Source organism: Toxotes jaculatrix, chromosome 24 (assembly GCF_017976425.1).
Source record: "Toxotes jaculatrix isolate fToxJac2 chromosome 24, fToxJac2.pri, whole genome shotgun sequence".
Classification (NCBI taxonomy): Eukaryota; Metazoa; Chordata; class Actinopteri; family Toxotidae; genus Toxotes; species Toxotes jaculatrix.
The window spans coordinates 665,734-681,380 of record NC_054417.1 but is presented as its reverse complement, the minus strand read 5'-3'; the positions used below and the strand labels follow the sequence as shown (position 1 = coordinate 681,380).

At 45.9% G+C, this 15,647-nt stretch overlaps 2 protein-coding genes across 4 annotated transcripts; both read left to right on the top strand.

The window, feature by feature from the left end:
- The first annotated feature begins 19 nt into the window (after window positions 1–19).
- On the top strand, window positions 20–4,575 carry lipt1 (lipoyltransferase 1). 3 transcript variants are annotated; one of them, XM_041032005.1, is made up of 4 exons: window positions 20–94; window positions 2,518–3,124; window positions 3,346–3,567; window positions 3,750–4,575. In XM_041032005.1, exons 2-4 carry the CDS (start codon window positions 2,584–2,586, stop codon window positions 4,160–4,162), a joined length of 1,176 nt encoding a protein of 391 aa, XP_040887939.1. In that variant the 5' UTR covers window positions 20–94; window positions 2,518–2,583; the 3' UTR covers window positions 4,163–4,575. The 3 variants fall into 3 exon arrangements, with proteins under 3 accessions (XP_040887939.1, XP_040887937.1, XP_040887938.1); XM_041032003.1 differs by lacking the exon at window positions 20–94 and adding an exon at window positions 2,051–2,229; XM_041032004.1 differs by lacking the exon at window positions 20–94 and adding an exon at window positions 2,204–2,220.
- A 979-nt stretch (window positions 4,576–5,554) lies between these two features.
- On the top strand, window positions 5,555–14,629 carry eif5b (eukaryotic translation initiation factor 5B). Its single transcript, XM_041031944.1, has 26 exons — window positions 5,555–5,680; window positions 7,146–7,262; window positions 7,446–7,509; window positions 7,613–7,780; window positions 7,963–8,491; window positions 8,725–8,858; window positions 8,954–9,031; window positions 9,130–9,280; window positions 9,419–9,511; window positions 9,603–9,689; window positions 9,771–9,830; window positions 10,004–10,287; window positions 10,372–10,479; window positions 10,587–10,697; window positions 10,775–10,842; window positions 11,172–11,313; window positions 11,406–11,537; window positions 11,657–11,839; window positions 11,921–12,082; window positions 12,202–12,333; window positions 12,435–12,566; window positions 12,737–12,813; window positions 12,918–13,082; window positions 13,197–13,335; window positions 13,463–13,624; window positions 14,439–14,629. Exons 1-26 carry the CDS (start codon window positions 5,646–5,648, stop codon window positions 14,544–14,546), a joined length of 3,621 nt encoding a protein of 1,206 aa, XP_040887878.1. The 5' UTR covers window positions 5,555–5,645; the 3' UTR covers window positions 14,547–14,629.
- The last annotated feature ends 1,018 nt before the right edge of the window (window positions 14,630–15,647 follow it).

Sequence of the window (15,647 nt, the reverse complement as noted above, 5' to 3'; positions counted from 1 at the left end):
TTGTGTGTGTGCAGCAGGTCGGTGGGTTGCTGTCTGGATGGCGTCTTCATGTGATGACTGCAGGACAACACAAAGAGGAAACACAACAAGTCCGGTTAGTAACATTCATTATCATTCATACCTGGGCACGTGGGAGTCATTATATGGGTGTGTTAATAAATGTATTAGTCAAATATACACAGTCTTCTGAGCTCGTGGTCTAAGGTAGAAGGTGTCAGCTTTAATTCATCGTCCTCTCCTCCTACATTCACATACAGTCCAGTGTTTGTGAAGCAAACAGATCCCTTGGACCTCCAGAACGTGGTCCACAGCAGCCACGATATGTTCATCTGTGTCAAAATGGCGACCACTGAGCTCCTTCTTCATCTTGGGGAAGTAGACTAAGGGGCCAGACCAGTTCAGATCAGGCCGAGGGCCTCCTTCAGCAATGAGCTCTGGAGACTGAGGCTGATGTGTCCATTTTCTCAAACAGAGCTGACTTGAGATTTTTGATTACCCGAAAGAAATACCACTAAAGTTGTTAACTTCAAACTTTCTGCAGAATCACTCAGAGTTGAACTGGACTTAGAACAAGAGCTGGAGAACTCATCTCCTTCTACCTGAGACCACGAACTAAAGGGGAGTTTTTCCTTCCACTGCCGCGGTCCGGCTCTGGGTCTCTGTAAAGCACTTAGAGACAGTTTTGATTGTGGAAGGAGCTGTATGAATAATATTGAATTGAACTCATAAATCAGCCCTCATATAACTTTAATACAGACAAGTGCCTCTCCACTTTCAACTACAATTCTTTAACTCTTAACAATATATTTCAACATAGAAAACCTTTCCTCCTCAGTTTTCTGAGAATACTAAAGTTAAACTGTTGTATAGACCACATAGCAGCTGTATGTATCTATATGACTAAGTGTGAATGTGTGACAACAGGACATTTCTTAGAATTCACACCCAGAGATGATTAAAACTGTGGTTCTCTTAAAGCGACGCCTTCAAGTTTTAGAACTGAATTTCACATGAAAACCAACACAATTTTCTGATCTACATTTCTCTAGCATTCATTTCTGTCTTTTAGAAACACTTAACAAGCAGAACCCTCCCTGGCATTTTCAGATTTTTAAAAGGAACCAAATTTCTGTTTCAAATCTCATATCAAATTGTTGTTTTTTTTCATTTCCCCTTCAACATGTCTGTAACAGTCATCTTTAAACCATGACACTCTAGTAAAATGTGTACTATAGAAGCATATATAACAGATTCATAGTGCTGTATATGTTAAATAGAAGTGTGCACAGTAAATAAAAAGTCAGTAACACTAGTGTTAACATCAACATTAAGTTTGGAAGAAAATCTAAAATAAAAAATTCTCACCTGAAACATCACCGACTCCGACTGACGCTGACTCTGACTGTGTGTGTGTGTGTGTGTGTGTGTGTGTGTGTGTGTGTGTGTGTGTTTTGTCAGGATGTGGTCGCATGTTCTTCCTCTCTCTGGTCGTCTGTACTTCTTCCTCATGATGACGAGTTTAGAGGCCAAAGAGACAGAAGAGCTCAGACAAACTAAACTGAAAATATAACAATTTAAAATCCCAAAAATTGGTAAAATGAAATTAACCAAACAACTAAATAAGTAAATGAAATATTTTATTGTAGTGTTTCATAGTAATTGTAATCACAGCAGTGTGGTCAGTATTTTTATTCAAAGTTACTACAGTTGTTTCAGAATCAGTTTGTTTATTTATAATCACATAATCATCCAAAACTTCCAGGACACACATCTAAAGAAAAAATTGGAGTCTCTGAAATTCACGAAAATTACAATTTCTGTTTCTGTTGGTGTCCATTTATTGGTTCTCCGTGTTTTTAGCCCTCACAGTTTAAACATAAAGAGGAATAAAAAGTTAAAAAGAAATCTATCCAATCAAATGCGAAAGAACACTGTCATGGCGACGTCACGGTCTAAATGTTAGGAATTAATTGATCAATAAAGTTTTTTTTTTTTAAGCTTGGGGTCGGAACCTTTGTGTGGCAGATCGTAGTACAACACGGCACCTTAAGTGCGAAGGACCGAGTCAAAGCCGATGTGTTTTACCCTTTTAGAATAAAAGCAAAAAGGGATTGCCTTACACCCCGCTGTGGTCTGTAACGATGTCGTCGCTTTTATGTTGAAGGTTAGGGGCGGAAGTTGTTCGTGTGTGTCCACCGCCGGCAGAGTCTGCTCAGCTCGGTCAGGACAGTAAGAGAACAGCCGTCCTCACCGTTTTATTTCTGTCCTTCTGTCAAACGTTTTGTCAACTGAATGAATTGTGATGAGTTAAAATTTGAGTCAGGTTCTGAGTGACAGCCGCGGGTTTTACGGTGAAGCTAAAGCTAAAGCTAAAGCTAGACTGTAGAGTCATTTTCATGTAACATAGTTTAGTTTATGATGTTTTTAATATGAAGTCTTCGTCTCGTTATTAAGTGGTGTCACATTACTGACATTCAGGCCTGAGACTGGACTCGGTTATCTGTTTTCTTGTTCTAGATATTTCCAACATGAGGAGGTGAAGACGAAGACAATTTATCTGAAGCTGTTTCATGCCTGGACATCATGATGCTGCACCTCAGAAGGACGTCTCTTTTAAGAGGCTGGTCAGGTGTTTGCAGGTGTCAAACTGGAAACCAGCCATCCAGGAACAGTTCCAGCTCCAGCACCAGCAGCCTGTTCGTGGCCCCTGACAGCAGCAGTGCAGGTCTGGTCCTGCACTCCCAGTCCACCAATGTGTACCAGAACCTGGCTCTGGAGGACTGGATTGACGCCAATGTGGACCTGCAACAGCGCAGCATCCTGCTGCTGTGGAGGAACCGGCCAGCTGTGGTCATTGGACGCCACCAGAACCCCTGGACCGAGTGCAACTTGCCGGCTATGAGGAGGATGGGGATCCCTCTGGCCCGCAGGCGGAGTGGCGGTGGGACGGTCTTCCATGATCTCGGAAACCTCAACTTGACCTTCTTCACCTCCAAGAAAGCATATGACCGGCAGAGGAACCTGAAGGTCGTCACCGAGGCTCTGAGGCGGGTTAGACCAGGACTGGACGTCCAGGCCACAGACAGATTTGACATTTTACTCAACGGACACTACAAGATCTCAGGTTGAGAGGGGGGTGGTTCTGTCTAATGTGACAAGGCTGCTTAAATTATTTGGAGTCCCAGAAAGCATTGCATTATAAACATGACATATGATGAGATAAAATAAAACTTTATTGATCCCTGAGTTTAAACTGACATGTTACAGCAGCACAGAGAGAAGCTGAGGTAAGAAAACAGATAGAATTCACAAATTAATCATAACAGTACAGAGATTTGTTGACAGGCACTGCGTCCAGGCTGAGCAGGAAGTCGTCCTACCATCACTGCACCCTGCTTCACTCTGCCGACCGCTCCGCCCTCTCCACCGTGCTCCGGCCCTCCTGCCCCGGTATCCATAGCAACGCCACCCCCAGTGTACCCTCGCCTGTCGCCAACCTGCTGGATCATGCCCCCACGCTGCAGTGGGAGGAGCTTCTGGACGGACTGGTGAACCAGTACAACGCAGGTACTTTTTTGTTCTACTGAAATCTGAAGGCCAAGGTTCCACTGTCCCGTATCCTGTCATCAACTGTCCTCTGTCGGCTGAAGAGACAAAGGCTTTAGCAGCTGTTAATACATTCATATTGATTTAACTAATAACGACTCTGCTCTATTCTGTTCTAATTTCCTTTCCATTCTGACCTTCAGAGTTTGGCTTCAGCTCTGCGTTGACCCTCGTTAACCCTACTGACGAGTCAGTGTTTCCTGGCCTCAGCAGGATGGAAACAGAGCTGCGCAGCTGGGACTGGACATTCGGTAAGACGCCTAAATTCAGCGTCCAGACCCTCCTGGACCTGACTGACGGTCGGTCATCAGCTCGCAGCTCTGCTCAGCTGCACATGGAGGTAAAGAACGGGCTGATCGAGAGCTGTGAGCTGGATGTTCCTGCAGACTGGCTCCCTCGGCGGCTGAGCGGCGAGCTGGTGAACATGCTGGTCGGTGAGAGGTTTTGTCCACATGGAGCAGCTGCAGCTGTTGCTCTGCTGCTGCGGTCGGAGAGCGGCGAGCTGCAGACCCGACTGCACCACCTGTGTGACGCTGTGCTGTCTGTGATGGGCTGAAACAAAACGGGTGGACGGAAACAAGCTGTTGGGTGTTTGTGTGGAGTCAACAGAAAACTGATCCATTCACTGTGCTGCTAGTGCCCCCAAGGGGCTGAAGTGTTCATTACAGCTACTATATGAAAATTAACGTTGTTCAAAAAGTGTGAAGGTGAATCTAAAGGGTCCATCCTGTGCTCCACATATCAGCCCAGAACGCCACAGTGCTGAAATTCAAAGTGTAACCAGAAGCTGCTCTTACTCCCAAACTGATTGACGGGTCTTTTCATACTTTGACAATTAAATAAGAGGAAAATCTAAATTATCCTTGTTTTGTGATGCTGCTAAAACTGTCAGTCATGCCTACAAGTTTATTTTGATATAAAAAAATCTGAAACTGTCATAATAAACCATTCATACATTTGCGGCTTATATACTTTGGATTTGAAGTGTTTCTGTTGGTTGTGATTTTGATGCAGATGTGAGACAGTACGAACCCTCAGTCTGTTTTTTGGTGCATTTCTTCCCAGTTTTCTCTTCAATTAATTATTTTTAATTGTTTGGTTTATTGAACGTGTTCCAATATATTTATAAAAACACAATATATCAAACTTAACAAGCCCTGGACTTATTCCTGTCATTGGTGTATCTTAGCAAATTTACAGTTTAGAAAAACAAGCAAAGAGATAACAGAGCCAAGCACACAGCTGCACAGATCATAGCAGAGGGGAATAATCTTTAACCTTTTCAGGTACTTTGTTCTTTGAATTACTGCGAGATATTTTCTCATTTAAGGGAAAAAACGTGGAAAATTAGGAATGTTTCAGAATCCTTTCAAAGTAAAAGCACGAGGGCCTCATTAAAGTTGCGAAATAAAATTTGTACTAATTTATAATTTTGTAATAAAAATCTGACAAATGATAAAATCTGTGAATTAATAAAAAAAATCATTAATTATTGATGACTACCTTAGACGGTCAAGTCGCACGGCGCATGCGCAATTCTACCAAAGAGGAGAGTAAAGAGATGAGGTGTCACTCTGTTCTTATCTCATGGAACCAAAAGCCCATCTGATTAACTGTCAGGAAAAAGGCGAAGTCTGAGTGTTGATACGCGCCTGCTATGGGCTCTGACACCTATTAGCGTTGATCTTATTGAAATTACACCTTTTCCAGGGTCACATCATATCAATACTTCCCAACAGTGCAAACCAGTAAGACCTTTATAAAGAAATATTAATATTATATAAATAAATTGTAGGCGGATGCAATATATTTCATTTTTTATATTATTTTGAATTATTTTTACGATATAATGCTTGTTTTAATAATATTATGCCATATTCATGCTTATTTTACATTTTCTGCAGCTGTGTTCACAGGAGGGACGGTGTAGGAAAAAGCAGCGGAGTGAGACCTCAGCTGTAGGTGTCAGTGAACGATCTTAGTCTGATGCGAGCCATCGTGTCGGTCAGCGGAGCAAACCGGAGAACCGCAGCGGCAGGATGGGGAAGAAACAGAAGAAATCCGGGGAGGACAGGTAGAGAAAACACCACCTGCCACCACACGCCACCCGTCCACATTGATACCGGGCGTTGACGAACTTTCTCGCCCCGTTAAATCCCCCCAAACCGGGTTGTTTTCCCGTTCGTTAGTTTGTTAGCTTAGCAGCTAGGTGCGCTAGCAGAAGCTAACCACGCGTCAGTGGAAGTGTGAGTCCAGGTGATGGTTTAAAGAACTTGAAAACGGCTCAGCACCAAAGCCGGGGTTTAACCTCAGTCCTGACAGCCGGAGAGAACGATTTAAACTCAGCTGAAACAGCGCGAAGTGTAACCTGTGAACGCTGGAGGCTAAATACTGTGAAGAGCCGCTACTAGAGGAGTGGAAGCAAGCTAAGCTATCTGTTAGCCCGGCTTCTGTTCCACCTTTCCGCAGCGCATGTTGGTTTTCTGATAGAAAGGCTGATGTAACGCTGAGTACCAGCTCACCTGCCTAACTGCCCTCCCTTCATTTAGCCTGTCAGCCATAGTCTGACACACCTGGAGTCCTGTACTGACAGGTGACCACACAGCCCTGTTGGTGGTCTTTCGTTGAGCTGTAAAGCAAAGCAGGTCTGTTAACATAAAGAATTTACTGTGGCTATAACAACAGCTAACGCGCACAGGACAATATAATAAAGACATGAAGACACAGGAAAAGCTTGTAAAGTTGTCCATTCAGACATGTGGCTCTGATCAGGACTTGGTCCTGCATGGATGTCTCCTTGAACGGGGACATTTCAGTCCCTGATCTGCTCGTAGAACGTTGAAAATTACTGGGTACAGTGTCTGAGAAGCCAGGGTGACATCCTCAGATGTTTTATCCAACTAATGGTCCAAAATGCAGAGGTATGGTATGGTACACAACTCAGTTTGAAATAGGTAAAACCATTTCCACCTGGAGCAGCGGGAACAGTCAGTTATGAATAATCCAATAATATAATTGTATGTTATAGATTTTACTGTGGATACTTTTGGCACATTTTGGTAATAACACACATATTTTTCAGTGCTGGTGTATAGCATGTGATGGGATATTTAAAAATATTTTTTCTGTGTTTGCCACTGAAAGCAGGTGGTTAGGGATACAGAGTGGTAGTTCAAATCCATACAGCAACACACTGATGTAAATACAGCTCAGGAGTTTACTGTCACAGTGGAGAAGCTGGAACCAGAGACCGTTTGACTGATGGAGAAATCTGGGTTGAGTGAGACTGTTCTCAGATCAGAGTACGGTTTTCTGCGTGTCAGAGGGCTGATGGGTAATGAAAGGGTTGTGAAGAAAGTGGAGAGTCAGCAGTTTTTCATCAGTTCATATTGTTCTGACAGACAGAGAGTCCTGCGTCTCTCCACCTCAGTGTCCTGTCACATTTCAGAGCTGCTCTTTGTCTCATCTAAGCTGAAGTATTGACTTGATTGATTGACTGACTGATTGATTGATCGATGATGTCATTGATCTGTCTTCAGTGCCAAAGATGACGGCATCGACATTGATGCTCTGGCGGCGGAGATTGAAGGAGCCGGAGCCTCCAAGGAGCCAAAAGGGAAGAAGAAGAAGAAAGGAGCCAAGAAGGATGACTTCGAGTACGACACTGCTCCTCCTCTACCTCCCTTTCGCCTTCATCACAACTCTTTCTCCTCCTCATCCTCAGCTCCTCCTGTGCTTTCACTCTTGTTTTGTCTCCTGTCTCCCTCTCTTTGTCTGTGAGTCTTGTCTTTGAGTTTTCTCTTTTTCAGTCTTTTAACTCTGAGTTTCTCCTCCTGCAGTGAGGATGACATCCTGAAGGAGCTTGAGGAGTTGTCTTTGGAGACTCAGGGAGGAAAGGGAAAGGTAACCACACCTGAGGAAACCATCGTTCATCGTTTATCAGGCTTCAATGGTAAATAAACCTTAAATTAAAAGTCACTTAACTCCACTGTCTCTCCCTGTGCAGAAAGCAGACACCACAGAGGAAGTGGAGAGCGTCGAGCCTCCCAAACCAGAGAAGAAGAAGACCAGAAAGGGGAGGAAAGGAGGAGCCAGCCCTGAAGATGAAGAGGGTGATGAAGGTGAAGGTCAGATTGATGAAGAAAGGAACGGGGAGCAGAAAGACAGAAAGAAGGTGAGGAAGAAATCTGTGTGTGTGTGTGTGTGTGTGTGGCCTGTTTACATCTGTAAAGTAAAACTGAGTAAAGTTTAACCATTTAAACTTTTTTATTTTCATTAATTTTAAGAATAAGAATTTATTGTTGAATGTTGTTCTGAATCTTTCAAGTTTTCTTTTGTTTCCCTTTGCTCCTCCAGGCGACTCCTGCTGCTCCTCCTTCTGACTCCGATGATGACAGCGGCTCACGTTCTCGCCCCAAAGCCAAAGGAGGAAAGAAAGGAGGCAAAAAGCCTTCAGTGTCCGAAGAAGATGAGGACAAAGACGAGGATGAAGGTGCGAGGAAAGGACAAGGAGGAGTAGGAGGTGGAAAAGGGAAGGAGGAGGAGTCAGAGGAGGACGAGGAGTTCATCTCCAGGAGAGAGCAGAAGAAGAAGAACAAAGGTAAGGTGGTGAAGGTGGAGAGCGAGGATGAGGAGGACCAGGAGGAGGATGGAGGAGGCTTCAAGATCAAGACGGCGGCGCAGAAGAAGGCGGAGAAGAAGGAGAGGGAGAGGAAGAAGAAGGAGGAGGAGAGGATGAAGCAGAAGAAGCTCAAGGAGAAGGAAAAGGAGGGAAGCGTGGAAGCTAAAAAAGAGCCAGAGAAGATGACAGAGGCCACGCCCCCTCAGGTAGCACCACCTGCAGCCGCGACGGAGGAACAGGAAGGGGCAGAACCTGCAGCTGAAGGTACGATGGATTTCAAATCAAAATGTACAGATGTTTGAAATGTTCGACGGTCATAAAATTCAAAATCCAGGAAAAAAGCAGGAAATAGGCTGATGAATTGATGAATACATTGATAAAATGTTTTCACTCTTAACTGTAAAGGTTTTACTCTGGATAAACTGAACTTTTCTGTAATTTACTTTAACGCTGCAGTTTCTTACTCGCGTTTCTTCTTCTGCTGTGTCGTCCTGCAGAGGAGGCTGAGGGCGACAAGAAGAAGAAAGACAAGAAGAAGAAGAAGGGTGAGAAGGAGGAGAAGGAGAAGAAGAAAGGACCCAGCAAGGCCACAGTGAAGGCCATGCAGGAGGCTTTGGCCAAGATGAAGGAGGTGGGGCATTCTGGAAAATGTAGTCTTAGAGTTATGATGAAACCTTTGAGTCTTTTTGAGGTCTGAGGATTATTATTATTATTTTTTTTTTATAGGAGGAGGAGCGAGCCAAAAGAGAGGAGGAGGAGCGGCTGAGGAGACTGGAGGAGCTGGAGAAGCAAAGGCTGGAGCAGGTAAGACAAACACCACCTCCTCTCTCATTTCATCTATGGTTCATCTGTTCAGATCATCTCTGACCTTCTTACCCCCACCCTACCTCCACACTCTGTAGGAGCGGCTGGAGCAGGAGCGTAAGGAGAAGAAGAAACAGAAGGAGAAGGAGAGGAAGGAGCGTCTGAAGAAGGAGGGGAAGCTGCTGACTAAATCCCAGAGAGAAGCTCGAGCTCGGGCCGAGGCCACGCTCAAGTTGCTGCAGGCTCAGGGTGAGAGTTCGCCCATCAATGCTTTCAGCCACAGATTATTGATAGATTGGTCAGCTACTATGAATTTAAAATGTGTGTGTGTGTGTGTGTGTGTGTGTGTGTGTGTGTGTGTGTGTGTGTGTGTGTGTGCGCGCGCAGGTGTGGAGGTGCCATCCAAAGACTCTGTGCCAAAGAAGAAGCCAGTTTATGGAGACAAGAGGAAGAAGAAGCCAAACGCACAAACACCTGAAGGTGACACACTGCTGCTCCTTCGTCAGAGCTCGTTAACTCTGCTCGTTTTAAAAACAAAAAAAGCGTTAAAAAGCTATTTTCTCCTTCCCAGAAACATCAGAGGTCACTTCACCGACGTCGGAGACGCCAGAGCCCGTTGCCATGGAGACCGAGGCTGAGACGCCAGCGGCAGAGCCAGGTGAGACTCACAGGTGCAGGAGAGGAGGTGTTAGGAGGACAGATGAGCGGCACTGTTGTTGATCGGTGTTTCTGTGTGCAGAGGTGAAGCCAGATGCTGCTGTGGACGACTGGGAGGCCATCGCCAGCGATGAGGAGAAAGGTGAGGAGTGGAGGGAAAAACAGACTACACAGACAGAGAGACGAGGACACGGCATCATAAAAACCCACAGAATGATTTTACAATGTTCATATACGACACAGTTACAGCCCTCATGACAGGGTTTGAGTTAGGAAGACATTCAGGACAAACAGGATCTTTGTGTTGTCTGTCAGAGTTGAAGAAAGTCCACATTGAGGTGAAGGAGGAGACCGCTGCTCAGCCTGCAGGCAGCGAGGAGGACGAAGAGGACGAAGACGAGGAAGAGGATGAGGAAGAGGAGGATGAAGATGACGAAGAGGAGGATGAAAGCGAGGGCGACGGTGAGGAGGAGAAGGAGTCGACGGCGGCCGGTCACGGTAAGAAGAAGGAGAGCGAGGACGAGAGCAGCGAGAGTGAGGACGACGACGGGAGGACGAAGGAGGAGCGACTGTACGACCGAGCCAAGAGGAGAATCGAGGTGAGAGACACTGGAGGAGGAGCGAGAGCTCGTCTCTTTTCACCCCGTCTCTGGCTGACCAGCTGTGTGTGTGTGTTTCCATAGAAACGGAGAGTGGAGAACCTGAAGAACATCGACCTGGACACGCTTAGAGCTCCTGTGGTGTGTGTGCTCGGGCACGTCGACACCGGAAAGACCAAGATCCTCGACAAGGTAACGTTTACTGCCTGTTTACTGCCTGGTGTTTTCACCAGTTGTTTACTGTTTGTTAGCTGCTTTCTCTCTGTTTACCTGCTGACTGTGTGTTTTGCTGTGTGTAGCTGCGACACACTCATGTTCAGGACGGTGAAGCCGGAGGAATCACTCAGCAGATCGGAGCCACAAATGTCCCAAAGGAGACGATTGAGGAGCAGACAAAGATGGTTAAAAATGTACGACAACACACACACACACACACGGTGAAATTAGCTCAGTGTTGAAGTGTATTAACCAGAGTTTTTTCGTGCAGTTTGACAGAGAAAACATCAAGATCCCCGGCATGTTGATCATCGACACACCAGGACACGAGTCCTTCAGGTAACAGTGACTGTCTCTGCCCTGTGAGGCTGACACTGCTGCACACAGCCACTGATACACGCGTGTTTGCTGTGTTTTCACTCGCTTAACGACACTTACACTTTATTCCAGAGCGTTGTAATCCTTCCTTTACATAGTTGCTCTGCAGATAAAGAATCTCTTATTCGTGTTTTGCCTCGGAGTGATGATGTAAACAAACTGTTGTAACTTTCAGTTAATGTCACTGAGACTCTCTGAATATTATTTTTACTGTGTCGTACACGAGACTGGCAGAAATCTGTCGGTGTTCGCCCTCGGTCACTCGTGTCTCCACCTCTTTGTTCGGTCAGTAACCTGAGGAACAGAGGCAGCTCTCTGTGCGACATCGCCATCCTGGTGGTGGACATCATGCACGGCCTGGAGCCTCAGACGCTCGAGTCCATCAACCTGCTGAAGGAGAAGAAGTGTCCCTTCGTCGTCGCCCTCAATAAGGTCTGCTGCCTGTGTACCATCAGGTGTGTCTCACCTGTTTCCTTATTTGTGTTTTCTGACCGTGTTGTTGTTGTTGTTGTTGTTGTTGTCAGATCGATCGTCTGTATGATTGGAAGAAGAGTCCAGACACCGACGTCGTGGCCACGCTGAAGAAGCAGAAGAAAAACACCAAGGACGAGTTTGACGAGCGAGCCAAGGCCATCATCGTGGAGTTCGCTCAGCAGGTGTCAATCATTACGTCATCACTCATCAGTGACATCACACCGCTGTAGTGTCCGTCTGCCAGGCGAAGGGTCAAACAGCCGCTTCTTGCTGACATCCGTCGTGTTTTATTGTTCCTCAGGGTCTGAACGCTGCCTTGTTCTACGAGAATAAAGACCCCCGCACGTTTGTGTCATTGGTTCCCACCTCTGCCCACAGCGGCGACGGGATGGGAAACCTCATCGCGCTGTTGATCGAGCTCACCCAGACCATGTTAGCCCGCCGGCTAGCACACTGTGACGAGCTGCGAGCTCAGGTCATGGAGGTAAGAGAGACTTCCTCTCCAGTTTTTCCTTTAGCTCCACAGTCTGGGTAAATTAAACCCTGATGGTTTGTGTTTCTGTAGGTGAAAGCTCTGCCTGGAATGGGGACTACGATAGACGTCATCCTGATTAACGGCCGTCTGCGGGAGGGAGAGACCATCATCGTCCCGGGGGTGGAGGGACCAATCGTAACACAGATCAGAGGGTTACTGCTGCCTCCCCCTCTGAAGGAGCTCAGAGTCAAGGTTCACTACTTTAAAATTCACCGTTTTTTTCAAAATAAAAGCAACCTTTTCCCACAAGTGTCCCCTCATGACCCCTGGTTGATCGAGTGTCTGATGTATTGATTGGTTGATGTGTATAGAACCAGTACGAGAAGCACAAGGAGGTGTCGACGTCTCAGGGGGTGAAGATTCTGGGTAAAGACCTGGAGAAGACCTTGGCGGGACTCCCCCTGCTGGTGGCTCACAGGGACGACGAGGTCCCCGTCCTCAGGGTAACACACGCACATACACAAACCAGTGTAAAGACCAGTGTTAAAGCAGACTCTGCTGGCTGTGTGAGACTCCCAGTTGACTGACTGCTGCTGGTTTTCAGGATGAACTGGTGCGAGAGCTTAAACAGACTCTGAGCTCCATCAAACTGGAAGAGAAAGGAGTTTACGTGCAGGCGTCCACGCTGGGATCACTGGAGGCTCTGCTGGAGTTCCTCCGGACGTCTAAAGTCCCTGTGAGCACCTGTCCCTCTGTTTACCTGTCCCTCTGTTAGCCTGTCCCTCTGTTAGCCTTCTGTTTGACTCAGTTGTAGCTGGATAGTTTCTGTTTCAGAACATTTACCCTGAAAAGCAACAAGAAGCAGAAACTAAAGAAGTGACCTTTGACCTCTGTGTGTGTCTGCAGTATGCTGGGATTAACATCGGTCCAGTTCACAAGAAAGATGTGATGAAGGCGTCGACCATGCTGGAGCACGACCCGCAGTAGGTTCTGCTGTCTCCTGGACCGCTCAGTGGTTCTGATCTGGAAAAACCTTTCAATGGATTTGTTGGATGGATTTGTAGATTATCTTGCTGCGTGTCTGCAGGTACGCGGTGATCCTGGCGTTCGACGTGAAGGTGGAGAGGGAGAGTCAGGAGATGGCCGACAGCCTGGGGGTTCGGATCTTCTCGGCTGAAATCATCTACCATCTGTTCGACGCCTTCACCAAGTACAGAGAGGACTACAAGAAGGCCAAACAGGATGAGTTCAAGTAGGAAAACAGCCTCACACAGTGGATCCTCTTCTCTTTGATTTCAGTTTGTATCGATGTTGTGTTGAACTTTTGTGTTCGGTCATTTGATGTGTGTTCTTTGTGTGTTGTCAGACATATAGCTGTGTTTCCGGTGAAGCTGCGGGTTCTTCCTCAGTTCATCTTCAACTCCAGAGATCCTATCGTGATGGGGGTGTCGGTGGAGGCCGGAGTCCTGAAACAGGGGACGCCGCTCTGTGTCCCCAGCAAAGGGGTGAGACACACTGAAAGACAGAGTCTGCGTGTTGTAGTTTAGTTTATTTGACGTTACCAGACAGCAGTCTCAGCTCGTTAACATGTGTGTTGGTGTTTCTATGTGATGTCGTCGTGATGCGTTTCAGTTTGTGGATATCGGCGTGGTGACGAGCATCGAGATAAACCATAAGTCCGTCGACAGCGCCAAGAAAGGCCAGGAGATCTGCATCAAGATCGAGCCCATTCCCGGGGAGTCCCCCAAGATGTACGGCCGCCATTTTGAAGCCACTGACATCATTGTCAGCAAGGTAAGGTCCCGCCCACTGAGGAGGGACAGAAAGTCTTTTATTGACATTTAGTTTTATTTAAAAATTCCATCTTCAGCATTTCCATCAAACAGTTTGAAGTAAATTTCCAGCTTGTTTTGGCCGATGAACGTCGCTTTTTCCGCCGTAACATGAACTAGAGACGATGGTTTTAGCAAACGCGTGATTTCTGAGTCAGCTAAACTGTTACGGTAGCACCTCCTCGTCACGAGGACAGTGAATTTTAGGAAGACAAGAAATGAAAGAAAGATGGGAAGAATACACGGGAGAAATGAAGAAACAAGAAGGAGGTAAGAAGGACAGAATAGAAAGAAACGAGCAGGGTAAACGTGTGCTTCCTGTCCAAACCTGTTTCCTTTGAATGTTGTTGCATAAAGTGTGAAACTCTTAGTTTTGGAGAAACTCATTCACTCAGTAAAAGATCGTAAACTTTTTGTAGTGTAGTTGTAGTTTTAGCTCAGCTTAGAAAACACTGAAAAATGTAATGACAAACTCCCACACGGTTTTTGAATTCATGAATTCAGGGTCAAGCGTAGATAGATCATAGGTCATAGGTCATGTGTAGTTCATGTCAGCCCATTTCAGCTTGATGTTAAAGATGAAAAGTGGTCATGTGAATTGTAACTTTAGCTGAATACAAACTGAGCCCGTCCTCCATGTTCACGCAGAGGGGTGAGTGTGACATGTGACTGTTGGAGATATGTTGCTGTGGTTCCTCAGGCTTTTATCTGAGAGTTTACTGCGTGTTTCTGTAGCTTCGGCTTCTGTTTGTTCACCGAATGTTTTTGTGTTTCAGATCACGCGGGCGTCCATCGACGCTCTGAAGAACTGGTTCAGAGACGAGATGCAGAAATCTGACTGGCAGCTGATCATGGAGCTGAAGAAGACCTTCGAGATCATCTGAGGGACATGAAACACAAACAAACGCACACACAGATAAACACGTGCGCTTCTTCCCTCAGACGACAAGACGACGGCGGAAGTGCAGAAAAAAGAAAAAAAAAATAACCAAAAAAAGACGTGAAAGTGTTTTTCTGTGAGAAACGAACAGTTTTTTCCACTGTTGTAAACAGTGATAGTTTAGACCACATTTCACACACAGACACACACAAACACAGTATTCCAACGTGCCTGTTCTTCAGCATCAACGTTGTGTTATTTTTTTTTTTCTTCTTCTTCTCTGATTTGGTTTGTGGCTGCTCATTCGTGTCCCAGGCTCCGCCCCCGCCCCCAAGACTGAGGCTCACGAGTTTAACGAGGCCAACAAGTCGTCAGAGCCAGTGTTCAGAGACCAGGTGTATTATGGGATTGTACTGAGCTGCTCGAGGGCCTTTTTTCCTTTCACAAAAACACCAGATCACTGCAGCAGCAGCAGCAGTGATGATATCGACGTTAAAGACATGGCTTTGCTGCGTGGTTTGTCGGCCGGGGTGGGGGGGGGGGGCGGGGGTTGACAGAGAAGATTTTAAAATGTTTTTGCTGCAACTGCTGATGTAATAAATTTCCATGATTGTGATGAAACCTGCAGATTGAGAGTTTTCAGTTCGGACCTGGTCGCGTGTGCAGCAGCAGGGTAACAGCTAACAGAGTATTCAGGTTGGAGTCTGTGGTGTGTGGAAGACTGTCGCTGCTGGTGTTAAAAGAATTCAGGATAAAATCATAATAATAATAAAACTGTGAAAATGGACTTTTCACTTTCACATTGAGAGACAACTGAAAACACTGGAAATGGTTGTGATGAGCTGGACTTTGTGTTGCAGCTGGTTTCTGAAGCCTGAGGACTTTTCTGAGGTTTTTGTACTGAGGACATAATTCAGTTTCAGATACTGAAGTCCATTTCACAGCAGATGTCTTTGTCTTTGCGGCTGTTATTCTGTGGAGTACGCTGAAAGTGACTGGTCAGAGTTTTTTATGCACACACAAATGGTCACTGATAGATTTATATAGACAGACAGAGTGAGTTTAACGCTGGTGTAGAACTGATCTGGATTAATAGAGTTTGCAC